At 34.9% G+C, this 27,790-nt stretch overlaps 1 protein-coding gene across 1 annotated transcript; it reads left to right on the top strand.

Annotated features, from left to right (window-relative positions):
• Window positions 1–26,775, top strand: FRRS1L (ferric chelate reductase 1 like). The gene is made up of 5 exons (XM_031945556.1): window positions 1–401; window positions 13,172–13,256; window positions 15,312–15,450; window positions 16,646–16,892; window positions 19,084–26,775. The coding sequence occupies exons 1-5, from the start codon at window positions 176–178 to the stop codon at window positions 19,254–19,256; spliced, it is 870 nt and encodes a 289-aa protein (XP_031801416.1). The 5' UTR covers window positions 1–175; the 3' UTR covers window positions 19,257–26,775.
• Window positions 26,776–27,790: the final 1,015 nt, after the last annotated feature.

Raw genomic sequence — 27,790 nt, 5'->3', positions numbered from 1 at the left:
AGAAAAGGCGAGGGGGCTGCGGCTGAGGCTGCGGCTGGGGCTGCGGCTGAGCCTGCGTCAGCGTTGCCTAGAGAGAGAGCGAGAGGGAGAGAGAGAGACAGACAGACAGAGCCCCGGAGCCGGTGCAGCCACCCGGCGGTACCAGCTCCTCGGCGGGCTCTTTTTCCTCGCTGCCATGCTCCAACTGCCCCTGCTGCCCCTTCTGCACTGCCTGGGCTGCAGCGCCTGGCTGCTGCTGCTGGCAGGGCCCATAGCCTCTTCGGCCAGCCCAGCCGACGATAGCGGCCGGAGAGGGGACACCTCAAGCTCGGGGGGCGACGAGGTGCAGCGCCAGCCGCACGACTCGTCCTACGGCACCTTCGCCAGCGAGTTCTATGACCTTCGCTACCTGTCCGAAGAGGGTGAGGCTGGGGGGGGGGTCCATGGTGAGGGGGTTGGGGGAGGATGGGGGAGGATGAGGGATAAGAAGGGGGGAGCTGGAAACCGGGGGGGGGGGAGGCTGGGAGCAAGGGCTGGGGAACTGGGAGAAGGGGCTGGGGGCTGGGAAAAAACGATGGGGGTGGGGAGACCACTCGCAGATCACCAAGGACAATGACCTGGGGAGCGGAAAAGGGGCAGAAAAGGGAATAATAGGATAAGGGACGAGCTAATCCCCCCCCCAGGATCTCTGCCTGGGGGTTGGGGCGCAGAGGAAAAAGATGCGCTACCAGGGGAGGAGGGAGGGGCAGATGAGGAGTAAATTGGTGGTACTGGGGACGCGCTTGGAGCCTGTCTCTCTCTCTCTCTCCCTCTCTCTCCTCTGCCTGTCCCCTTGCATCCTGAGATGCGGAGGCGGAGGAGAAAGAGATGGAGGATGTCGAGCCTAGAATCCTCTGCAGGATTGTCATGGATTGGTTGTTGGCTGGGCTAGCGACAAAGGTTGAGGAGCTAGCTCTAGCTTCACTGACTGAGCCCCACCCCCTTTCCGCAGCCCCCCCGCCTCGGGGGCGATGCGGGAACTGAGGCCAGGTTCATTGCCAGTGCTCCCCCCAAACCTCATCCAAGCTGCATTTTCATATCCCTTGCTGTCGGGAGCTTTGGGGAAAATAAAAATCCTATACCTTCGTTAAGCTATTTAAAACATCCCCTCATTACAGTACCTTCTTAATATCGTGTTGTCATTGTTTTCTCCCTTAGAAATCATATCATATCATCCTTCCCATGCTTCCAACCCCAGCTCAATCCCTTTCCCACGAATTTTATCCAGCATTTTTACCCACCTTTGGTGTGTCCTGCCATCATTCAGAGCTACCAGCCCAGCCTCTATGCATCTAGTTGAGATTTCCTTTGTGTGGCTTTTTTCACTAGCCTAGTCTATAGGAGAAGCTTGCTTGTCTCATGTAGTGAGACCCTGCCTGCCCTCCTTATTGTGAAAAAGGCATATCTACCTTTATAAAGAACATTTAATATTTCCCTGAGATCTTAAAAATTGTTCATTTTGTATAAAATGGAGAAAGAAGAAAATTTGAGGTTAAAATGTAGATTATTGATAACAATAAAAGACATGTATGACTACAACAATTATCAGAAACAGATCCATTTCTGAAATTAATCAATAAATAATTATATTCTATTAATTTGATACATTGTTCAGTTCTTTAGCATACCAAAGAAATGCATGGCATTGTTCTAATTAGGGACTGAGACATAACCATAAAGCAGTCTGTGAACAGGGAAAAATTATATACGTACCATTTTGGGGGGAGGCCAGACTGTGATTTCATAAGGAACTTCCAATAAAGAAATTCTGTTTATTAATGCAGTTTGACAATTTTTCTATAATTTATAGTTTTTATTGAAAAATAAATAAATAAATGATTTGCTCAGACTGATAATTGTATAATACAACAAAAAGAACAAAAACCTCAGTGTAGACTGGATCAGGAAAGTAGAATTGAGGTGAGACATAAGGATTTTAGGCAATTTATGAACAAAGAGGAGTGAAAATTCATTTCAGGGAGGTAGAATAGCATGAGCAAACACTGAAAGCAAGTATGAAGTGATCTGTCATGGGATGGGGGGGGGGGGTACAGAATAAGGTGGGGCACCTGACTGGAATGATTGGTTCATGTTAGAGAATGATGGGAAATCATTTGGATGTGAATAAGGCCTTGAAAATGCAGAAGGGCGGAGATTGATTCAGTGTGGTAAGCAGTTGGAAGCCATTTTAGGTTCTTGTTTAGGGGACTGACATGTACAAAGTAGTATTTAAGAAAAGAACAATCCGTAGCAGTATGTGGACTGAATTGGAAGAAGATGGAGACTGGAGTCAGGAATACCAGTTAGCAGGCTCTCGGATTATTCTAGGCTCAATTTATTTGTTGGCAATTTATTTTTCTCATGTTTTGTTCAAGGACAAGAAGTACAGGTGATAAGGGAAAATTCCAAACATTGGGAATAGCTTATGCAAAAGCATGGATCTCTAGAATATCATTTTTGGGGGATAGCAAGAAGGCTAGTTGGACTAAAATGTAAAATATTGAAAGACAGTGGTGTATAATCATCCTGGAAATACAGGTTGAAAGCAGATTTTAAAGGACTTTAAATGCCAAACAGATTAACCAGTTTCCAAGGCAACAAAGCAAGAAGGCAAGCATTTATTAAATGTGAACTACAGCTAGGTCCTAATTAGTGTGAATAATGAATCCCCTGAAATGGCTGCATTATTCTGATTTCAAATTTGCACTGCATATTTCAATTGGTATCTTTTATCATATTTTACATAATTATAACTTCTAATAATACAAATTAAAATACATATGACAGCTTCTGGTGATTTTCTATTTATACCAATCAGGATTTAGCTGTATATGTCAGGGACTATATTAAGCAATGGGGATACAAATACAAGCACAAAGAAACACAATTATTGCCTTCAATGAGCTTACCTTTTAATGAGGAAAGACAACAACACACAAAAAGGAGATGAAAAGGCAGGGAAGTGGAAATGAGGGAGGAAGGTATCTGCATGGCATAGGATGAAGACTAATCAGCAGGAGAAAAGGTTCAGCATGGCAGAGAGATGTCCCAGGGTTATAGTGATGAGGAAATGTTCCGGAATGAAGAACACTTAGATCTGCTGAAGAAGGTGCCAGTGAAGTGAAGTGAAGTGAAGTGAAATGTGATGGCAAAGTTTAGAAAATTAGAATCAGAGCTGAGAGGACTTTGTGCCAGGAGCTATGATAGACACTAAGGATACAAAGACTAAAATGAAACAATCCTTACCCTGAAGAGTTTATATTCCATTGGTGTAACAAATGTGTATACATGTATACACAAAATACATACAAAGAAGTGAAATTTCATTTCAGAAGGAGACACAAACGTCTGGTGGGTCTTAGGAAATACCTCTGCTGGAGGTTGAAACTTGAACTGAGCTTTGATGAAAAATAAGGATTCTGAGGATTCATAGTAAGAAGAGAGGACCTTCTAGTTTTGACAAATCGCGTATGCAAAAGTATGAAGGTGAAGTGTCATTTGTAAGGAATAGAAAAAGAGACTTTTTTGCCTGGAATATAGAATATTTGAAAGAGAATATTATATAATTTACTTAGAGAGATAGGGTGGGGCCAGATTGTGAAGAAATTTAAGTGCCCAAAACAGAAATTTGTATTTGATCCTAGAGGCAAAAGGAAAACACTGGAACTTCCTGAAAAGGGGAAGTGATATATAGTGCAACCTTTGGCAGCAATGTGCATGATGGATTGAAGAAGGAGGAGACTGAATGCCAAGACTAGTTAGGAAGCTGTAACAATAGTCCAGGTTAGAGTTGGTGAGAGCTTGAACTAGCCTCGTTGTGGTCTGGGTGGAAAAGAGACAGGCATAAGAGATGTTAAAGATATAACATTCACAAGAATAAATTAATTGCTATTTAAGATTGCTTTATTATTCTGTTCTAAGAGAAAACAGAAGAAACAATCAGCAGAGAAATATAACATTCCACTAAATGTAAATGAATTTAATTCCACAACTAAACAAAAAAGATTTGAGAATTTTTTTAAAAACACAAATATATTGTACTCAGGAAACTCAATTTTTAAAACATTCATTCTAATTAGAAATAAAAAGATGGGCCAAAATTTGCTTACTCTAACTAAAACTGCTTTCAAAAAGTGTTTTTAATTGCTAGCAATTAAAAGGTAAATGTAATTATAGTCAGTGAAGTAGGATATAGATTTAGAGCTAGAAGATAACCATAGTAGGCATGCAAAATAACCCTTTCATTTTATTTATTTTTATACAGATTTTTCCACTTTAAAAATTATAATCAAATTTTATTTTTTTAAATTATCATGCATTTATTTTTCTCTTTTCTATATCTCCCTCAAACAAACACTTTTAATAAATGTACATAATCAAGCAAAACAAATTCCCACATTGACCGTATCCAAAGATGTGTTTCATTCTACATATTAATTCATCATATCTCTATCCAAAGGAAAGTTGTATTCTTTATCATTAGTCCTTTGGAATCATGACTGTAATTGCATTAATCAGAGTTCTTACATCTTTCATAACTGTTCATTTCTGAAATATTTCTCCTGTTTCTTCTCACTTCAGTTTGCATCAGTTTATACAAGTCTTCACAGGCTTTTCTGAACCCCTCTCTTTCATCATTTCTTATAGCATAATAGTATTGCATTGCATTGATATAACATAATTTATTCAACCATTCCCCAGCTGACCAACCCTCTCATTTTAGAGATGAGGAAACTAGGGACCAAAGAGATGGAGGCATCATGGTATAATAAAAAATAGCAATGAATTTGCAATCACAGCCCCCGAGTTCAAATTCTGCCTCTGATCCTTAATGTCTGTGGGACCTAGGGGAAATTGATTGATTTTTTTTTTTATTGGTCTCAATTACCCTATTTATAAAATGATGGGGTTGAACTAGATACAATCTAAGTCCCTTACAATCTTTGATTGTATTATTTCTATGAAAGGACCTATAAAATAGAAATGTAGAATCTCCGATTCCAAATCACAGAATCTCTCAGTTGAAAAATGTTTCTCATAGGGCATCTATTCATAACTGAACAAGAATCCACTCTACAATATAACTTACAAGTTGTTCAAAAATCTTTCCTAGAAGACATCCAGTGAATGGAAACCCACTACCTCTCAAGGCATCCCATTACACTTGTGAATAATTCTCATTATTGTGAGCAAGTTTTTCCTTGCAGCAAGTCTAAATTTACTTCAACTCATTGCTCCTACTACTGTCCCTAAACCAAAAAGAATAATCTAAATCTCTCTTCCAGAAGACAGCCTTTCAGATATTTGGAGATAACCATATTAATTCTTGTTATTATTCTTAAGTCTTCTCTTCTTTAGATTAAGCATCTTCAGTTCTTTCAATCAGCCTTCTTATAGCAAGAATGTTAGAAGACATAATGGATGTCTTTCTCTGGATAGTCTCCCATTTACATATGTGCTTTAAATATAGTAATTTGTACTAGACACTGTACTCCAATTACAATCTGATCAGTATAGAATACCACAGCAATTATCACCTCTCTAGATCTAGACACTGAGTCTCTCAATGCAATCTAAAATTATATTAGCTTAAAAAAACTACCATCTCACATTATTAATATGTATGGAGCTTGTAGTCCACTAAAACACTCAGATCTTTTTCATATGGACCACTTTTTAATCATGTCTCTACCACCTTATATTTGTGAAGTTGACTTTTGGAATCAAAATGTATGACTTTACATTAATTTTATTAAATTTCATGAGTTATTTATTAGATCCAGTTCATGCTCTAATCTATAGAAATAATTCTGAATCCTGACTTTATGAGTTTATCTCTCTTATTTGTGTCATCTGCAAATTTGATGAGCATGCTATCTCTACCTTTATTCAAATAATTCTTAGAAATGGTAACCAAGAATAGGTCCCTTACAGTCAATTCTAGAGAATTTTCAAGTTATCATTGAACTATTTATTGAAAAGAAATTTACTTCCTTGCAGTTAGTTCTCTAGATTACCTCATTTATTACCTATATTTTTTGCATTTGTGTAAAAACATCTGAAATTGTGGATTTTATTGCTGGCTCCTTTCTTAGATTTTAATATCTGGGTGTCTGTCCTGTAATTCTTCTTTCTATGTTGTAACTACTCTCTATAGTATCTAGTTTGGTAGAAAAGCAAAGGCAATTTTCTTCCTTTTTCCTTTTCTTTGTAAACTGCTTTGGATTTGATTGGTTATACTCCAAATATCTTTTTTAACCATTCCTTGTTAGGTACACTCCATTTTTGGCCAAGAATCTAACAGTCTTATATTTTAAGTAATGATTCAGAAATAACATTTTCAGAAATCCAAAGATCAAGAAATAACATTTTTAAAGCACATCTGCTTAGCCCAAATTTTTTCTTTCTTTCTTTTGTTATGCAGCAATAACTAAAATAGCACCTATACCCTAAGGTCTCAAGTTTCTTGCCCAAAACTTCATAATACTCAGCAACATCCTCTGGATTCCTTCTAGCATGATTATTTTTGCCCATATGAATCACCTGAAGTGAAAAAAAATAGTCATTTAATTTTAACTAAATTAAATGGTAACTTAATTTTACAAATTTTAAGAATCTATCATAATCTCTATGTGGGGATTAAAAAATACAAAAGAGTTCTTTTTTTTGCCTGAAGACCCTTTCAGCAAAGAGTCACTAATCCCTATTACTTGTCTGTTTTTCTCTTGCCTTTTACTCCTTCATCTATGGGAAACACAGCATCTCTTTCTTCAAATAATCCAGCTCCTCGGGAAGAGCATAATGTCCATCACTTAGCTACAAGGACTCAGTAATCTTTCATTTTCTTCTCTCTGTAGCATTTTCCCACCCTCTAACCACCTGATAAGATTTCCCTTTATCACATTCAATCATTTTTCTTTTTGGGGGGTTTGAAGCCCTTCTTCCATTTTCCAAATTCACTCATACTCTGAAGAGTAGAATCCCACTTTACATTTTCTTTTTGTCAACTTTTTATAGAACTGAAAATAATAATGGTAATAAAAACTGAAGATAATGTGATCAAGTGATACTTACCCCCCCTTAAAAGATTTTGTGTTAATGTAAAGCCATGGAATACTCTGGAAAGAGAATATGGATACACATGATCAAAAAAGACAGGACAACATTTTTCTTTCTCTCCAGAAATGATTCTTTATATATATAAAAAAAAGAGCTCATATGTATTTTTGTTTTTACATCATCTCTATTTAGATCACTCCCCATCTCTCATAGAACTTGACCTTATAATAAAGAAGGGGAGAAAAGAGGAGGAAAAAGGTTTAGCAAAACTAATAACCAACATATCAAAAAAGTCTGGCATTGTATGCAGCATTCCACACCTATGATCCCACCTTTGTTAAGAAGCAAAGGGAAATGCTTTCTCACATTTTTTTTCTTCAGTCAAGCATGGTCATAATAATTTCATAGCATGTAGCTTCAATTGTTTAGTGTTTTTTAATTTATTTATGTTGTAATCATTATATGTAATATATGTATATGTGTATATGTATATATTTACACATATATGAACACAAAATTTTCCTTTTCTGCCTACTTCACCAAAGGTGACTCTAATTAGGAACATAGAGAACAGACTTAGAAAACAGTTATTGTTTCATTAGTATAGGTATTTCCCAAAGAAATATTTTAGTACTTCAGTGGATTTGTCATCTTAGCAATGTGGGTATCCACTCCAATGATGCAGATTGCTATCCATCTACATTTTACCATCCTGTATGACTCATTCATGTTCTCCCATAAATTCTCCATGAAAGGTCTGTGCAATATGCTGGGACCTCCCATCTTACAAGGATACATCTCATAGATGGTATCCCTTATACCACTTCTTGCATTCATGTTGTTAGTCATAATATGACATAACCTGTTTACACCCACTATATATCTCTCCTTTGCCCTCCAGATCACCTCCAATTTTGGCTCTCTGGATATTGTAATATTCCCTGATTCATTAACGTCTAGCATCACCATAAAAATAGTTAAATAAAAAAGAGGTTCTTGTTTTAGGAAAAAGCTTTTGGTCATTGAACATGTTGAGAAATTTACCAAAGAAATCTAGTTTATTCTCTTTATGCTATTAAATTCTGGTCCCAGATCATTGTCCATCTGTCATATCTGTCCATGATATACATATTGATGAACCATCTAAATGGATTATCCATCTAATTGTGTATCATAGACTGAAAATTAGGCATTCTTCATCCACTTGATTTTTCCTATATGGGTTATTAGACCAAACTTATTTTGAGTGATTGTCAATATTATTTAGGAAACTTTGTAGCGTTCCAGGATGTGATACAATCAGCACAATATCATCCTCAAACAGGAACATCTGGAGGACTTCACCATCTCTAAGGAATCCCTCTTCCACTTGGACTCTTTCCTGGACATAGTCCATGAAAATGGCAAACATTTTTGGTGAGCATATGACTCCCTATTTTGTTCTACACTTCATATTAATAATCAGAGCATTATTTTAAAGTTATGTTGTGGTTACATCTATTAAAGTATCATGTGTGCACTTAACATATGCATAGGAGACATCTTGTTGGTGAAGAGCCTTTAAAATAATTAAATGATTGTCAACAAACAATAAATACAATGGAACTTTGTATTTGCTGCACCTTCCTGTCAAGTGTGTCATGTGTTCTGCTACAGTATATAATTTGCAAAAGCCTGCCTACTCCCATTTCATGTTTACATCTCAGATACCATGGATACATGTAGATCATTTTCATGAAAAAAGTTTTAGTGATGGAACATAGGTATATGGATCAGTAGTTATTATCTTCTCGATTGTCCTAGGTAGTAATACTGTCCATATTTTTTTCAATCATTATGTCTTTCCCTTTTTCAAATGTCTTGAGATTTCTCCTCAGTGCCCTGAAAATTTTGCTGCTTCCATCACAGATATCCTTTGTATATTAGGTCTGCACCAAACCACTCTTTCCATTTCAATTTTCTTTAGTGACATTGCTGCTTCTTCAGCTAGTACATAAGAGATTGGGGTTTTAGATTTAACTATGGTATGATTTGTTCCATTTTCATTAATGCAGGAAATTTATTATAGGAAATTTGACAGACATTTTCCTTTTTTCAGTTTTTTTGTTGTTCATCCAGTTTCATCTTTAAATACTCTTTGGATGATCTGGATTAATTGAGCCTCACACCAATATTTTTATTTTCCTTCCAATACTTCTAGCTGTTTTGTCTGGGGAGTCCGACATAATCTTTCACTAATTATTCCTTAAAGTTTAGTGAATGGCACTATATTTTAAATCAGTTTTGCCTTTGGTTACCACATTTCTTTACTTGATAAGGAAAACAAGTACTTATTAAATAAGGCTCTTTTAGCCTTTTCATTATGAAATTTGTTTTACATCATTTAATTTCATAAGAAATAATAATAGCTCATGTCATTGACTTTTTCTTTTTTATCTCTTTCCCATTTTTCAGCACCAATAATTTGATTGAAGAAATCATATTTAAACATTTAAACATAAAAATATTAATTACATGCCATAACTTCTAATCTTCACCTTTCCTGTCAAATACTAATTTTGATCTTTGCTCTAACAATTTAATGGTCTGATTGTATATACAGATGGATGACTTATAAATGACTCCCATATTAATATATAATTTTTTTGTCTGTTAAAGATACAGACATTTCATTGGAGGCAGGAAATGTACCATGTTCAATACCCTTTGAACATCTACTATCAGAAAATTTTCCTGACATATGGATCTTCTCATTAAAGCTTTTGACATTTTTCATATTTATCCTGAGCCATTTTTTCCAACATATTTTTTATCTGCTTCTCATGTCCATTTTTGCATTGAAGTTTCCAAGTATTAACATATACATTGATTTTATTTGGAGACTCGCTGAGTTTTTTACAGAATTTTTCTCTCCTCATTTTAGTAATAAATATCGGTACATAAACTAAAGTTATCTTCAGTTATTTTCATTGTCATCTTTTTGTGCATTTCCATCATGAGTACTTCAAGGACAGATGACTAAGTGTCCCAGGAAGTGATGTTTCTTGATGCATTTGGATTCAATACCTCTAGTTCATTTATTTGCTTCTTCAAGTTCTCCCAGGAGAACTTGTGAGTCATAGTCATTTAGCTACAATTTCCTTAAATTTTTTGGACTTTTTATAATAATAATAGATGTGGTTAAGTTTCTTCAGTGGTATGTTGATGTAGCATTTTTAAAATAAAAATCTCATATTTAAATTACCAATATTCAGTATTTTGTTACAATAGAATATACTGTAATATTTCTAAATGGCCTAAAAATTATGATTCTTAGCATCCCCTATCCTTTTTCTGGCCATACCACTAAAGAACTGCAGAATCAGAAGGGTCCAAGACAGAGCTATTTTGTATTTTCCTTTGTTTCACGAATTGCCTTGGACAAAGAATTCATCACCATGTGGACAGCCTGAGTCTTTATATACTTATCTATGCTGGTCCTCAAACAGAAGACACAGTCTGTCACTGGGACTGTACTCAAAGCTTTTTTCCAGCATGAAAGACCTTGCCAAGGCTGGCGTTCTGCTTTCATAGCCTTCAGGAATGGATTAACATCCATATCCCAGTGAAATCTCAGAGTGGAACAAGTCAGAAAAATAATGCAGATAATATACAGAATCTTGTTAGCAATAAAGTTGTGGTATTTCAATATCCTAGAAATGAAGGAAAAGACCATCACTGAATCACAGTTTTGTGAATGAGTTATTTTAAATGAAGGATGGAACAATATGTTGTAAGTGAAAACGCTGCGTATAAAAATTGCTTAGTAGCTGAATTCTTTATATCATATTACAACACTATAAAAATGAAAATTCAACCTGACTACATATATAATGTAAAAAACAGCTCAATTTTTCTTCCTATCTTTCTGTGAACAGGATCTAAAAAATGATATTATGTGGGTTTTTTAAAACTTGACTCTAAGATGATTAGAGAATAAAGGAGGCAGGGAGAGGAAAGGAACTAGATACTAAAATTCTATTAACGCAAAAAGAAAGGATGAGAAAATAGAACATCAAGGCCCCGGTGGATGACAGTCCTAGCTATAATATACAATAAAACTTGACAAGTAGATAATTGAGTTACAAAACAAAGTGTTACATAAAGTCCTGAGAAAGAAGGTTATAATTGTCCCATGGTTGGGGGTGGGGGGCGGGAGACAGGGAAGAAGAAAGAAGGAATAGAAAAGGTTTTTTAGAAGAGACAGTCCTTGACAGGGCTGAGACAGAGACAGTTTAAGAGAGGGATAGGAATCTAAAAGGCAAAGAGGAAGAAAACGGTCTTTTTAAACCTGGGGACAGTGGGCAAAAGGCAGAGAGGTGGAAAAGTATAGGTAATATTTGGAGGGTACAGAGTAGTCTAGGTTTGCTGAAGGTCAGAGGCAAGGTGATACCAATTTGTAGGATGTCTTAAATATCCTTAAATATCATGTTGAGAAGTTTGAACTTTATTTTGCAAGACAATATGGAGCTCCTGAAATTTTCTGAGCACAAAAATATAACATGACCACTACTAGGTTAAGATTAGTTTAGCAGAAAGATCATTATTCTGACTAATTATGTTCAACTATTTGAAGATTCATAAGTATGTAAATTTAAGTCATTAAGGGTGGATGAAGAGGGAAAAATGAATCAAATGTTAAAATGATGTAGGCAACTTGAAAGAGGACTTAAAAGGCAGGAGATAATGGCAGCTATGCTATTACGACAATGATAAAAATAAATGGCACATATTTGCAATGAAAAGTAGAGAGAAAGGTAAGGGATCTGTGATATGACCAATCAATCAATAACCATCTATTATGTGCATTTTATGAACCAGACACTATGCTAAAAGCTCAAAATAAAAAAAAAATAACACAGCACCCATCCTCAAGGAGTTCATGGTCTTATAGAAGTACCACATAAGATTAAGAAGATTCCTCCCAATTCAAAAGTCTACAAAAAGACTTGATAAAATTATGTAATAGAAAATAAAGAGCCCTTTAAGAAAGCCATTTTCATATGCGTAAAGAGATGGGGGAAAGCCCTTAAATCCAAAAAGCTTAAACTTTTGGATTTACAAATCAAATTATCCAAAATGTTAAAAAAAAAATCTTATGCTGAAATTGAATCAGTTAATTTATGACAGACTTATGCCAAATAAGCAGAGTAAAGAGATTTTCTTTCACATCCCTAAGAGCCAAAAATAATTTAAATTCTTGAGATAGCTTTAGTCTACTTTGTCTTTTCAAAATCTCAACAAGATTGGACTTTTCTTTGGTTAATTCTGGTCCAAAATCAAACCTCTTTAAAGGCATTAACCTATTTTTACTACTTGGGAATTCCACATACTTGAGTGACTATATACAGCTTTTGGGCCATATATATATCCAAAATATATAAGATTCCCTGTAATATCTGGCCCAAAGGAAAGGGTATTTAGAAAGATTACTGATTTGGCACTTTCCCTATACTGCTTTTAAAAGCTTTTTTGAAGTCACTGGATAATTGTATAGCAGGATCTCTGAAATTGAGACTAGACACAAAACTGCTAAGTTTCCTAGGAATATCAGAGAAATTAACCATTACCGTTCTATTGAATGCTTTCCTTCAGAAGGGCAAAGTATATTATATGGAACCATGACCAGCCATATACCCCTAGCAAGCAGAATCTCCTATACCTCTTTAACAAGAATAAGGACTGTGTCTTCCCTAAGGGAAGCCTTCGTACAAATTTCCTTCTGCAATATCCATTGGCTCTTTCCCCTATCTATGCCCTCTTTGGGATATAAATATCACATGGCAAGGCATATATACTAGTACAGAGTCCATGTGTACAGGCAAGTCTATTTATATATAAAACCAAGCGAACTTATTTATGGGTCTTCCTTTCCTCTCTCCTTCCTTTTATAGGGAGAATTAGACAAATTAAAGATAGTCTCAGAAGGTCTGAACATTTCTAGATGTTTGTGTGATGATGTGTAAAAATTATATTTTTAAATATATGCTTTTTTAAAAGATCATTACTTGTTATTCTTATGATATTCTAATGAACATTTATTTTGATTGTCCAGGTTATCCTTTCCCTACTGCTCCTCCTGTGGACCCATTTGCCAAAATCAAAGTGGATGACTGTGGAAAGACTAAGGGGTGCTTTAGGTTTGTAATACAAAAAAAAATTTAAGGTTGTAAAATATATTTTTGAAAATTTTGTTTCAATTGCATGTAGATTTTATAAATGAATACCAATGATCTATGGCTATTTTAGAAAACATTATTCCTGGTTTCAAGAAACTTGCAAGCTAAGTGGGGAGAGAAAGACTAATACAATGAGCAAATTAGTTAATAATATAGAATATAATAACAGTATGTAAAATTAAATTACAATTTGTATGGAATAGGCAATAAGTATACAAGGAATTAAGCTTGGCTTTGAGCATGTTGAATTTGAAGACAGACATTTAAGCAGAGATTTCTATTAAGCAGCTGAAGATACTCCAAAGAACAGATAAATGGAATAAGTGGAAATACTCACACAACATACTTGTTGTGTGTGTATTATGTGTATTATGAAAATTCAATAAATATAAGTTAAATGAATTAAGGAACTTAGTGAGGGAGAGGAGGAAGAGAAGTCAGAAAAGGAGCAATAGGAGAGTAATGAGAAGTATCAGGAAAATATATCCCAGATACCAAAGAAAGAGATAGCTTCTCCATGGAGGAGAGATTTAATGTGAGCTTTGGGAGAATTTCAATAGAGGAAGGAGAGGAAGGGCAGGCTAAGCCAGTAACAAACTGACCACAGGTATAGACACAAGAATGAGAATATGTTCAAGGGATGATGAAGAGATTATCCTGAGCAGAGCAGAAGGTAGAGTAGGAAGAAATGAGCTGGATTGCAAAGGAAGAGACAAATCATGGAAGATCTTAAAGAGAAACAGTTCAGATTTGATGCTGTAGGTCAGAGGTAGCAAACAGGCTACTTTACAGCCTGTAATCCTCGAAGAAAAGTGTCTGAGGCCAGATTTAAATTCAATTCTTCCTGATTCATTCTGAACCTAATTCTCTATCCACTATATCACCTAGTTATTTCTAGATAGAAAGAAACAACTAAAGTTGTAAACAATGAAGAAGAAATCAAAGGGATTTTATTAGACCAAGCAAAACAAACCCAATTTCACTTTTCCTTGTTATGAGGATAAAATGAGATAATATTTGTAAAGTGTTTTGGAAATTTTAAAGCCCTGTATAAATGCTAGCTGCTGGTGGTGTTATTGATGTATTTTTTTTTGCTTACCACAAGAGGGAGACATTTCCACTTGGATGCTCTAACTGACTGCACAGAGAACCAAAGTTCCATCAAAATGGTGTGTGAATTTGTAGATAATCAAAAATCGTTTGAGTCTAATAGAATTGAATCACAGTCTCAATTTACTCAGTTAGCTTGGCACAAATTCAAGATATTAAACAGTTCCTTTTAAGCATTTTCTTTTTAATCCAGTCTTTTTTTGTCCCAAGCCCTCGATCCAGGTGGAAAGACTTATGACTAGTTCATCTTATTTCTACTCTTTTGAACTAGTTCAAAAGATTCTACTCTGATTCTATTTCCAAGGCCTCTCTAGGACCCAAAGCTCAAGAATTTGGAGTTTTTAGGCTCATTCTATTTTCTAAAATAAAAAATAAATATTTTTATCATTATTAATAATTATTATTAAAAATAAAATAAAAATAAAAGCATTTTATCCCTATCCCACTTACTCGAAAATCCACATTTTACCTCTGGGGAAAATTTAAAAAAAAATATGTCTCCTTCCCTTCAATGAGAAATTGGGAATTTTTGGTGTAGGACACTGTATATACCATAAGAAATAATAAGTGTACTGTTAACTACCTTAAACTGCTTTCCCCCCCTCTTTTTTAATCTTTATTTTAAGGGATGGTTCTCACTAGGTAGAAGAGTGGGGAGGTATTTGTTTGGAAATTAATGTGATGTGAAATGAAAGGCAACAATAAAATAAAATTTTGAAATTTTGCCTAGCCATGAAATTACATAAATATTACAATCTGCATTGGTGAAAGAGTACACAAAGACAAAGTATAGATTTTTAAAATACTAAAGCCAGTAAATGCCCCAACCACAGATGGGACGGTAAAAGGGAATGTTTATTTTCAAGATTTTAGAAGAAATAAAACCTATTTTTCTATGTCTTCTAGGTATGGGAAACCAGGATGTACTGCAGAAACTTGTGATTATTTCCTTAGTTACCGCATGATAGGAGCTGATGTAGAATTTGAGTTAAGTGCTGACACTGATGGCTGGGTGGCAGTTGGATTTTCCTCAGACAAGAAAATGGTAAGTTGGAAACCAGAGCTAGAAACTTGATGCAGTATATTATTGATAGCTTTGTAACTTGAAATTACGACTGTGTGGCCCAGACTTTATCTCCCACTATTAAATGTGCAGTTTGTCACTTGTTGCATAATTTTTTTTTTTTTTTTTTTTTTTGCTGTTCATTTGTTGAGGTTCCCCACCCCTTCAAATTGAGCTTTTTTTTTTTAGAATTTTCTTAGCAGGGCAATACCTTGTCACCTGAGCAGATTTTTCAATAGCCCTTGGTTGATAAGATCACATCTTAAACCTTGACACCTTATTGCTCTTATTGCCTCTTTTTATGTTGTGTTTATCCCAATAAAGCAAAGCTGGGAGCTGAGAGTCTTCAATTGCTGACTTAAGGAGTGAGACATTTTGAGAAGAGTCAGTTTTTTGCTTCTTCTTTACGTCCTCATAGTTTAGCACATTGATATTAAAAAGGGCTCTGTGTATGAGACAGAGACAAAGAGACAAAGAGAAAGAAAGGGACAGAGAAAGAGAGAGAGAGAGAGAGATGACTAAGGAGCTTCATTTTATCAATAATTACAGTAACTCATTTATATCATACTATAATATTTGTAAAGCATTTATTTTATATACATTTTCTCATTTGATCTTTCCTTATTTGGTACATGGTAAGCTCAATAAATATTTTTTCATTCAATTATTCAAGTGCTAGTACATTTTTTTAGTTCTTTCTGGTTACTTGAAATTTTTAGATAGCTTTTGTATAAAAGAAAAGGATTTCAACACAGAGCCATGAATGGTTTTAAGTTCTAGCTCATCTACTTACTAAATTTCCTCAGGCAAATCACTTCATCTCTTTAGTCAGTTTTCTTGTCCATAAAATGAGTGCTTTGATTAGCCAGTCTATGAGGTCTCTTCCAACTCTAATTATGATCCTCTAATATAATGATCACATAAATTATAAACATCCCTTCAGCTCTTATTGAGTTGTTTGTCTATGGCATTTTAAGGGATAATTAACATTACCAACCTTGAACCAAAAATCAAGAGGAAAAAATATGACAAAAGGGTTGTCTCAATTCTATATTTTCTTCTTACCCAGGATTAGGGGTGAATGGGCAGTTATGTTCCTAGTTGAAATTTCTTTGGGAAAGATCTTTCAAAAGGTACATCTTTGACTTTTTATCTTCTTAAACTATTTTGGTTTTAGGGTGGTGATGATGTCATGGCCTGTGTTCATGATGATAATGGCCGAGTCCGTATACAACATTTTTACAATGTTGGCCAGTGGGCCAAAGAGATCCAGAGAAACCCTGCCAGAGATGAAGAAGGAATCTTTGAAAATAATCGTGTGACCTGCCGATTTAAGCGCCCCGTGAATGTTCCCAGAGATGAAACAATAGTGGATCTTCATTTGAGCTGGTATTACTTATTTGCTTGGGGACCAGCAATTCAAGGTAAGTAGATAGTTATTAACGAAATTCAACACCATAAGTGGTTATTTCAAAAAAAAAAAAAAAATACTCAAGTCATTACCAAGCTCCTACATTGTGTTCAGGAAGAGAGGTTACTAAAGAAATATAAAACATGGACCCTGATCCAGCTTCTCAGAGCCATTGTTCCTTTAAGACAAGGAGTGGGGAAGGGCTACATACCTTGATAAAAGTAGTTTGTGAACCATTTGACCAGGTGATCTTGACTGTGATCTATTCTGAAAGATCCTGTCTTTTTTCATGGGGATCAAAGCCACTTTTGTTTCCCAATTCCCCCTTTTGTTTTATTTGTCCAAGCTCATCACCTCTTCTTGGCACCATACTATGGACTCAGAATTTTGACAGTTGATTGTGGTTATTACCTTGACTCTGACACTTCAGTTCTCCTCTCTTTACTTAGCCAGACCCTTGTCTATTGATGATTGCTAGTAAATTCGGCTTCCCCACCATTTTAATATTCCACATCTGGGCATCCTAATACCCAGATCTCAATGATTCTAACAAGTTTGTAGTTAACTAAAATACTAAATATAACTAAATGTAACTAAAATAACTAAATCCCCATTTTTTTCATGTGAACTTCAGTCTAGCAACATTTCCTCCATCTTATACTTGGGCAACTGATTTTCCAAACTTTAATTCAGAACTTGACATTTATCTGTGTTATATTGCACTGTTTGAGTCAACCTTCATGCATCTCTTGCCTACCACATGAGCATCTATTACAGAGACTATGGATATGCTTTGCAGGAATCAACCAGGACCAGCTTCCATGAACCATGATAAATAAAGGCATTATAGGCATAAGGAACACTTGTAAGTAGGGTGTCCTAGGACAGGTAGAAACTGGAGATAGCAGACCAACTAAAAGGCTGTTGTCATAAGGTATCCATATATCTATGGCAAAAAAAACTTTAAAAATCTTAATAAACTATGTCTCTGAGCCATGTACTAGAATGGGCTGCATCTCAATTCATTATTCTATAAAAAGATTCACAAGATAGTGTTGGCCATAATTTTCTCACCTTCTTTCCCCATTTGGTCACAGAGAAAAGGTGGGCAGCAACTTGTTAAACATATAACTCATCCAACGTCTCTTATTTCCTTCCTATCCTCTTCCCCCAAATCCCTCAAAAATATATTGTTTCCTAAAGATTTTCTTCCTGTCCACAATTTCTATGGTCTTAGGCAAATGCTTCCCCAGGTATGTTAGCGTTTCTGGTTCATCAACCCTAGGGCATCCATAAGAAAGGAAGTATGGCAAAGAATAATCCAGCACATGGAACCCTCAATATCCAATTCTAGTACAGTGAGGTCTCCTATTTATAGCCTACCAAAATTGAGAGCAAATTTATATGAGAAGGAGAGACTGCCATAGAGTCTATGGTTGAGAGTTTCTATCTTTTAAAATTGCCTTTGGGAGAAAGTTGTTAATATTCCTCTTAAAAGTGATAAATTATTATCACTTGGGTAAATTCTATGCCAAGTATAAGGAGAAAAGCCACGTAGAAACTTTTTTTTCTAAAAACGATTCTCTTAGTATTCTTTTATACATTTATACATTTATAGGTCCAAAACTCAACTTCACTTTGGGAATTACCTGAAGAATATAATGATGGGAGTGTAAACAGTACAAAACACTAAGATGAAAACAGAAAATAAGTCACTCCCATGCACTTTAGCAGAATCAGTAAAATTATCTAATTTTATTTTTACCTTTTTTTTAACCTTTAAGGTCTGGCTGTCCAACTTTTTGTGTTCTAAAGATCCATGTATGATGCCAAATTTAAATGATGAAGCATTTAAATTACTAAAACTGGTTGAACTTAAAATCCAGCCACACAAAGTAGTGAGTAGTTTATCCTGATGACTAAATCACTGAGAGACAGTAGAGGTTGTCCCATAGAAGATGTCTGGATGGAGGAAAAGTGTTAGAGAATAATGAGACACCAGACTTTCATTTTTTAAAGTCGTATCCAGGAGATGTTTCATGTAATTCCTGTGATGACTCCATTTCTTTATTAAGCAGTCATGGATGTGAGTTTTACCCAAGCTGCTGATGCTCGTTTACTTGGCGCTGAAGACTTTAAGGTTCCTTGGCTGTCCAGGTATTTTATTTTAAACCTTTGTTTTTTCCAATCCTTTTCTTTTAAAGGATCTATAACTCGGCATGACATAGATTCACCACCTACATCAGAGCGTGTTGTCAGTATTTACAAGTATGAAGACATTTTTATGCCATCAGCTGCCTATCAAACCTTCTCTTCTCCATTCTGCTTGCTTCTCATTGTTGCACTGACCTTTTACTTATTGATGGGAACCCCATAATCGCAGCAGCAAAGTCAAAAGAACATCTTGTGGAATAATTGAAAATTCTTCATTGTGATGTGTTTTCTAGTAGATAATTGTTTCCTTTTAAAAAAAATCATTTTTAGCAACTAAACTTGTCAGAAGAAAGTTATCTAGCTTATCTTCTGAGTAGATGAGGTTTATGGTAATAATAATACCTTACATTTATATAGCATTTCTTTCCCATCAAAGAACTTTCATATACATAATCTCATTTGTTCCTCATTGCAACCCTGAGAGATATCTATAGAGCAAGGATTTTATCACCATTTTACAAATGAGGAAACTGAGACCTAGAGAAATTTAGCAAGTACCGATAGCCACAGAGCTAGTTCATGAAAGATTTGAAATCAAGATCCCTGAACTACTCTTTATTTTATTGATTCCACAAAAGTTGCTTAAGAATCATCAGAGAATATACAATAAGTCACTGTTAAGTCACAAGACCATTAGACCAAGGTTGATCTTTTTTACAAATAGACTTCCAAAGTCAGTAAAGAACAAATACTTTCTGAATTATGATATTTATAATGAAGAAAAGGGATATTACAGCTTTGTGGGTTCAAAGCTACTTCTGAAAATAGGCCACTCTCCTAAAATGTGTCTTTGAAAAGGAAAAAAAAGTACATAAATACAAATTGAAAAATTTTTTTTACAAAAATACCATATTGAAAATTATTCTGCAAATTTTCCACATTTCTTTATATTCAAATACAATTTTTTGTCATTTTAATTGTCCCTTTCTTATTAAGAGACCACAATATTTGGGGTGAAAGTGTGACTAATATTAAAATCAAAATAGGATATTATTTCATTTACAGGTTCCCCTTCTCAGTGGCAAAAAGCAAAATGTTTTGTGTTCAGCCCTTAATGAGACAATAAAAAAATGAAATTACATTATGGTTTAAAAATAGTAATTTTATAAGCTTAGAGTTTGGAGGATAAGAAACAAGGATGTTCATTTACAAACATCTTTAAATTGACAAAAAGTACTAATCTTTTCTGATTGTCTGAATGATCCCTATTGCCAAAATCAGAACTCATTTTAAGGATGCCTAGTAGGTTGAAGTAACTTAAATATGCATTGTAGGAAGCAAACGCTCTTACTAGTGTTTCAAGATCCATTTAAGAGTATCACAATTATATCATGAAAACACTGTTATATGAGAAAAGATGTTTACTTTAGATGAATAGTCTTCTATTTAATCAGAAAGTAGAAAATTGATGGTGAAAGGAATCTATCAAAAATTTGTTCCATTAATTGTTTTGAAAATATATATATTTGTGTACTAGACAGCCAGTATAATAATAACAATAATGCTTTGACTTTATTTCATAAGTGATTTTGTAAGCATGGAACTTCACTTCTAGGAATTCCACTTATTGATATGCATCTATGACTTTGAGATAAACCCTTTGCAGATCCCAAGCCACATAGAGTTTAAATTACATTAAATTATAAAGTTCATAGAGGTGGCAGGTATCAGAAAAACATTTGAAACTATATCTTGCTGAATCCCAACCTGTTATTTTAACAGCATTGTCTTCAAATTTGAATACAGACAGATATATTCATAACCTTATGTACTTCCTGTAATTGGACATCATCTAATACCTATTTAAAGGAGAGATCTTGGTATTGGTCATTTTCATTGTAGTAGTCACTTCATGTTTATGAAGTGACTGTACTGAGCAAGTCAACTGAGCATCAGTCTAGGAATTTATGACATTGTTGAGATCTTGCTACGATAATGTCTTTACAATTTTTATGATAACTAAATTCCTTTAAACTGAGTCCAAGAAGAACATCTATTATTGTTCAAATTCTAGGTTATAGTTTATAACATGAGACTATATTTGCCCTCCTATAATTATAATATATTTGTCCTCCTATACCCTTTACAAAAAAAAGCAAAATGTTTTAGGAAGATTTTTCTATTTTCTTTTATGGATAGACTAATACTTGTAATGTTGAATTGCATAAATGTTATTGCTAACCTGTCTGCAGTAGGGAAGAACAATTAGCAAATTCCTGAACTTTCCTCCCACTTACATTTCGAAGCAATAAGCTAATTGTTTCATTGACAACTTCTGCTTTACTACAGGTCACTTGTGTATAGAATTAGGATGTCACAAGTATGTTTTCATTTGATACCTGTAAGCCCATGTCAGCCAAAGTTTCATATTCCAACATTTCTAATCAACCTATAAAGTCATTATTTAAACAAGCCAATAGTTAGTTCTTTATCTTAAAACCAACAAAAAGACCATTTATGAGTTTATTAAATGAGCTTTCCTACTTTGGACATTAGCTGGCATTTGAATTGTTGAATGACATAAATTCACAACATAAAAATGTGAAGTAATGATGGTTGAATAACCTCCTAAATTGGAATTTAGTGAAATAACTGTCTACATTTCAATTCCATTAAATAATCAATGCTTACTAAATTAAAAGAACTAACTCCTAACAAATGTAAAAATGTACACAATAAATCTACACATATTTAATAAAACCTTAATAAATTAAAGTCCCACTAACTAGAATCCTCAATTAGTAGGATTTGGGGTTTGCTTTTTTCCCATCTAGCAATTCAGTTTAGAGAAACCATTGAAAATGAAAGAAACTGAACTTATATAAGTAACTTCAAACCAACTTCAAGATTGTTTCCCAAGATTAACTTTGATTCAAGCCATTTCCCTATTACATTTAAAACTATTAAACCTATTAAAACTAAGTACTATTCCCTTGAGGTCTATCAAAATTTTTGATCATTAAAGAAAGACTAAGTCATAATCAGTATATTCTACTTACATAAGGCAAGGAAGGAGATTAATGGATCTTGGAGAGATTTTCTACAAGTATTGAAACAAATGAGTTGACTATAAAATTCAATTAATCAGAACATCTATTCTCAAAACCTTCTGGTTAAAAGAGGGTTTTCTTTGTTTTTGTTCAGACTTATGACTTTATTGACAGAGGGAACTACCAGTGAGGAAATTCCCCCTACTGATCCATATGGGCAATTGCTTTACAACTTTGATCTCTTAATGAGAGAAGTTATTTGCCCAGGGACATACAGCCAGTATATATTAATCACGTATAAGACTCAAATCAAGATATTCCTGACTTTGAGACTATCTCAGAGTACTTAAAGCATCTCTAGGATAAAGACCAAACTTGAATTAATAGCTATAAATAGAAAATGAAGATTATCCATTTATTCATTAATATCCTATTTTATTTTGAAGGACAATTATTTGTTTGCTTAAGCAAAATTCTATGCTTTCAAGTCAATTTGTCTAGCCACTATGAAAGAGTGTATTATTTTACCTGCAATGTTATCCTTCTCTCCCTTTTGAGCAAAACAGTTATACCCAAAAAAGGCCAATCATCCCTAAAATTCTATCAAACTAAAAATCACTATTTTCTCCAACAAGTGGGCCTTCTGACTTACAGCAAAAATGAGTCCCTCCCTCTCTCTCTTTCTCTCTTTGTCTAGGGTACCATTTGAACACTGAAAGATTATAAAATTCACACTTATTCTCTCTTTGATTCCCCATCCTACCTTCCAGCTTGTGCTGAAGGGAAACAGTTTATCCTTTCTTGGATGCTGTAATCTTCCCTCTTATTTTCTCTCTGTGCACATAATTACCAATGCAAGTAGTTCACATTTATAGTCATCATGTTATGAGCAATCAGAAGACAATTCAACTGAAATCTTGCTTCCTGGAATTTCAATGGATGAGAAACAAAATTGATTTTTCTCCCCTCGATAATGTTTTTCCCCTTTCCCTTAGGAGGGAAGATATAAAACCACAGGAATTCTTTGGAGTGCTAAACATAAGGCAACTAGTAGCAGGGAATAGGAAAACAAAAGTATTAGGGACCAGGTGTGTTCATCTCACTATTCCCTCTATAATCTTCTGAGTCTTTCTCTGTTATACTTTCATCCTTCGCTCAGCATCATCATTCTGCCCTACAACTGAACAATCCAGAATAAATTCCTAGAAAAGTGTTCTAGAGGAAATAATCCCATTATCTCTGTGTGGTATGTCTCCTTTCTGACTACTCTATTGTCTTTTCCTTCCCTGAAGCCCAGCAAAGAGCAAAAGAAAGACCACAAAAACTTCAGGAATTCTGGGTAGGTTGCATGACTTGGTGGGAAAAGAAAAAAAAATCTGTGAGCATGGCAAATTTAGATTGCATTCTTCCCCAGGGCCAGACATTTTGTAGCCTCTTTGAAAACCACTTGAAGTATACTTGATCTCTGCAAATATATGTCATAAGCATCAGGATAAATATCAACATTTAAAATAACAAGGATAATTATCCCAGGATTCTGGGTAATCATCAGATGGTACTATCACCTTAAGTACAACAGCTTCATATCCTTTAGGCATAGGAGAGTGCAAAGCAGTTTCAATGACTCAATCTCTAAGTTGTATTCAAGACATAATACATGAACATATCCTTGTAGAATATGCATATTCATAGTATGTAAACAAATATGCATAATTAGGAAAAAATCTAGAAATAACAATGTAGATAGACCTGTATAAAAATAAAAAATGCATGAGCATTAGTATATATGCAAATAAGCAGCAAAATAATGCCTAATAGACTTGCTATGCTACTTGTATAATATTAACACATAGATAAACAATATAATAAAAAAGAAACATTATTCAGAATATACAGTGATTACATGTTATGTATAAGTAAACATAAGCAGTTAAAAACAAGTTACTCATTGCCTAAGCAAACATTAATATTCTTGTCTGGCTAAATGTATAACCATTTCTCCAGTTTTACAAATAACATCAAAGGTTAGTTTGCTCACAGACCTAGCTATATTGTATTCTCCTGTTCTTTCTGGTCCTATACATAAGCTGATTGATGATAATCATCACCATTGCCACAGATCTGTAGGTCTGTATTCCTATTCCTGAACGTTTTGAGAGTCTAGTCTGGCTATCAGCATTTCTAGGCTCTATGGATTATCTCTGGACTCTAGAAATTTCTATAAAGTTCCAGGGAGGAAAGGTATTGTCTCTGGGTTGAATCTTTTCCCCACGTTTTCAGTATGGCAAAGTTGATGAGTTACAATATATGGTATCTCCTCTGGAAGCATCATTTCATTCTGATCAATTCAGACCATTTTGTATAATTGATAAGCAGTTTTTCTTACTAAGATTCCACTGAGGTAAGCATCTATTCTCTTCATCAATGAATCCTACTAAATCTGCTACAAATGAGTGGTATTTGTAATTAATTGTTTCTATCAGGCCCCAGCCACTCTCTAGAGCAATTCTGTAAATAGTTAAGTTGTCCAGTGTTAAAACAATTTGGTATGTAGACACTTGGGTGCCTCTTGAATGTCAAGGTTTCTCAGCAAAACTTTTGATAACAAATTTGGTCATCATACTGTCATTTGTTTCCATCAGCTCTTCCAAACTAAAGTCATTCCTAGTTTATAGGCTTCCTTCTTCCTTTCAGCTGATAACTGTGTTTATTATGAGTGTTTGAATTTTCTCCTTCTTCTGAGACTCCAAAGCATAAATCAGTATATGGATGTGACTCCTGCCCAAATATAAGCAAGTATGGTTAAAATATATAGCCTAATTCTTTCTGTGGAATTGTATGCATGTACTATAAATACTATATGTTGACTATTCTATTTTATATTCTAGTTTCAGTGCTCTAACAAGTTCAATAGAGTACAATTGAAATAATTTATGTTCTTCAAATATGAGGCAAAAGTGGGTAGCTCTTTGTATATAATAAACTCATCTTACATTTCTTAGTATCATCTGCTCTCATCTTAAACAGTAAAATCTGTTTCTTAATCCAGAGTTCTTTCTTGATCTATGCATCCAAAGCCATTATGGTGATAGACATAGAATGATAAGCACTGGATGACACCATTTGCTTTTTAGTACCATGTACAGTATTAGTATTAGTCCTATATAAGATTTCATTACACAGGTCCAACTTCTCCTACTGTTTCAACAATAACACAATGTCTAGTGAATAGAACTTAAAGTCCTTTAACCTCACTTCCATGTTTCTTGACTTGTATCCCTTCTTATAACCCATCAGCCATCTGCTTTCCCTGGCTGTCTTCTAAAGACAATCCAAGCAAAAAAAGTTCAATAAAACAAAGTTTGCATAAGCCACTGACACACAATATGGGAAAAAATCCCGAAATCTTAGTTATACATTAACTTGACAATGGCTCAGATATCTGGGAATCACATATAATCCTACACTCTTTCCTTACATGTGACTGTAGTTTTGATGTAGTGTGACCCTTGGAAAAGAGCATCTTTGTCCACATTAGTCTTCCTTAGCTATCAGTAAATGCTGAATTCTTAGTTGGCTAGTGCTGCTACTTATCTATAACAAGAAGCATTTACTTGGTATTTATCAAAATATGTTGATGTATTATTCTTAGTCCACAGTTGGAATTTAGTTCCACACACAGTCTTTGAATTTTTCAACAACAACCTAGCTCAAAGTCAAGAATTCCAATTTATCTATGGTATGGTGAGTCTCATTGTCATTAAGTCTTCTACTGGTAAATGTAGTTTGTTCCTCGTGACCATCATTTTCTTGGTATAGGACTGCTTTCAAATACTTCAGACTGGCATCTGTGTGGGGGACAAAAGGTTTGCTTGGACCTTCATGGGCAATACTTACATATTCATGAGGCAGTTGACCCAAGTCTTTGATAGTTATATGTCCTTTTATAGATCTCCAAATGGCTTCATGGTTTTAAACCAATTTGACCTCTTGCTCTTTTCCTTTTGGTTTTCTTTGATCATGTATACATGAGTGAAAATTCATTAGCTTAGCAATAGCAATATAGTTCTTTACAAATTTGCAATAATATACACAAAGTCCTAGAAATGTTGTCAGAACTCAAGATTTCTGTGGTGTGTTCAATTCAAGAGCACTTTTCTTCTCTGAATCAGTACTCACACCTTATGGAGATAATCTTGACAGAGGCTGTGCAAAACTAGCATTAGTTAGTTAATTGACAGCTTCCTTTTGCCATTCCAGTACTTGCATCCATCTTTCTCCATGTTCTTCTCAAAATCATCTATATATACTAAGACTTTCATGTAATCCATATCTGTGACTGTTTTCTCCTTCAACTGTTAGAAAGTGGTAGGTGCCACTGAGATGTAAAATCCAGCTATAATTGTTGAAAGTAAAACAAAATAAAAATATTATAGTAATGTTTTAAAATAACCAAAAATTTTCAAATATGTGGAAAAATTAATATCTAAAAAAGGGAAAAAAGAAAAAAGTCTTCCAAAAATACATCAAGAAATGCTAAACTAAACTTATGTTAAACTAAAATTATGTTCAAACTGAAAAAAAAATTACAGAGCGAGAGTCCATCTGCTAATTGCTTTTTCACTAAGTTGCTGCTGCCATCTTTTGCAGCAATCATCTGCTGCTGCTTCTCTGCTTAGCTGGACTAAAATTCGGTTCAAATTGAAAAACACAAAATTGCAGTGAAGAGAGTCCCAATGTGACTTCAATGATACTCTACTCTCCTACTTAAAGAAAAAAATGTTTAACCTGTTATAACTTTCATATTTTATCAACTACCAAAAACAATGCAAGAGTGAAAATGAAGTCACAGAATTATTCTTTGCCATCCATATGTGAAGGAATATTCTTCCACAAACTCTGATGCCAATGGGAGAAGGAACATTCCCTGGATAATTCATTCTATAAGAGCTGTGTTATGTATAAAAGACCTTTCATGCCCCAGCAATTGACTCTGACACATAATTCTTCCACTCCTGCTCTGCAGCTGCCTTTCCATTTTACTTACAAAGCGGCCATTCGCTGCTTCCCTGCCAATCCATAGCCACATGTTGGAGCTAAAGCTCATGTGCTAGTGGCTATTGATGCCCTGCTGCCATCTGCTGAAGCTCTCATTTGTTACCATTTCTGTGCTGAGCTACTCTCATCATCTGCTATTGCTTCTCTGCTAAGCTACTGCCACCATCTGCTATTGCTTCTTGCTAAGCTGCTGTTAATATTTCTTACAGCTCCTGGCTTTCTGCTTAGCTTCTATTGCCCTCTACTATTACTGCTTTGCTTAGCTACTGCCACTGTCTGCTATTGCTTCTCTGCTAAGCTGCTACCACCATCTGCTAATTGCTTCTCTGTTAAGCTGCTGTTAATATCTTGCAGCTTCTGGTTCTCGGCTTAGCTTCTGTTGCCCTCTACTATTACTGCTCTGCTTAGCTACTGCCACTATCTGCTATTGCTTCTCTGCTAAGCTGCTACCACCATCTGCTAATTGCTTTTCTGCTAAGCTGCTGTTAATATCTTTTGCAGCTTCTGGTTCTCGGCTTAGCTTCTGTTGCCCTCTACTATTACTGCTCTGCTTAGCTACTGCCACTATCTGCTATTGCTTCTCTGCTAAGCTGCTACCACCATCTGCTATTGCTTTTCTGCTAAGCTGCTGTTAATATTTCTTACAGCT

This window comes from Sarcophilus harrisii, chromosome 1 (assembly GCF_902635505.1).
Source record: "Sarcophilus harrisii chromosome 1, mSarHar1.11, whole genome shotgun sequence".
Taxonomy (NCBI): domain Eukaryota; kingdom Metazoa; phylum Chordata; class Mammalia; order Dasyuromorphia; family Dasyuridae; genus Sarcophilus; species Sarcophilus harrisii.
Note: the sequence above shows the minus strand (reverse complement) of the source record. Positions and strands in the feature narration are given on the sequence as shown.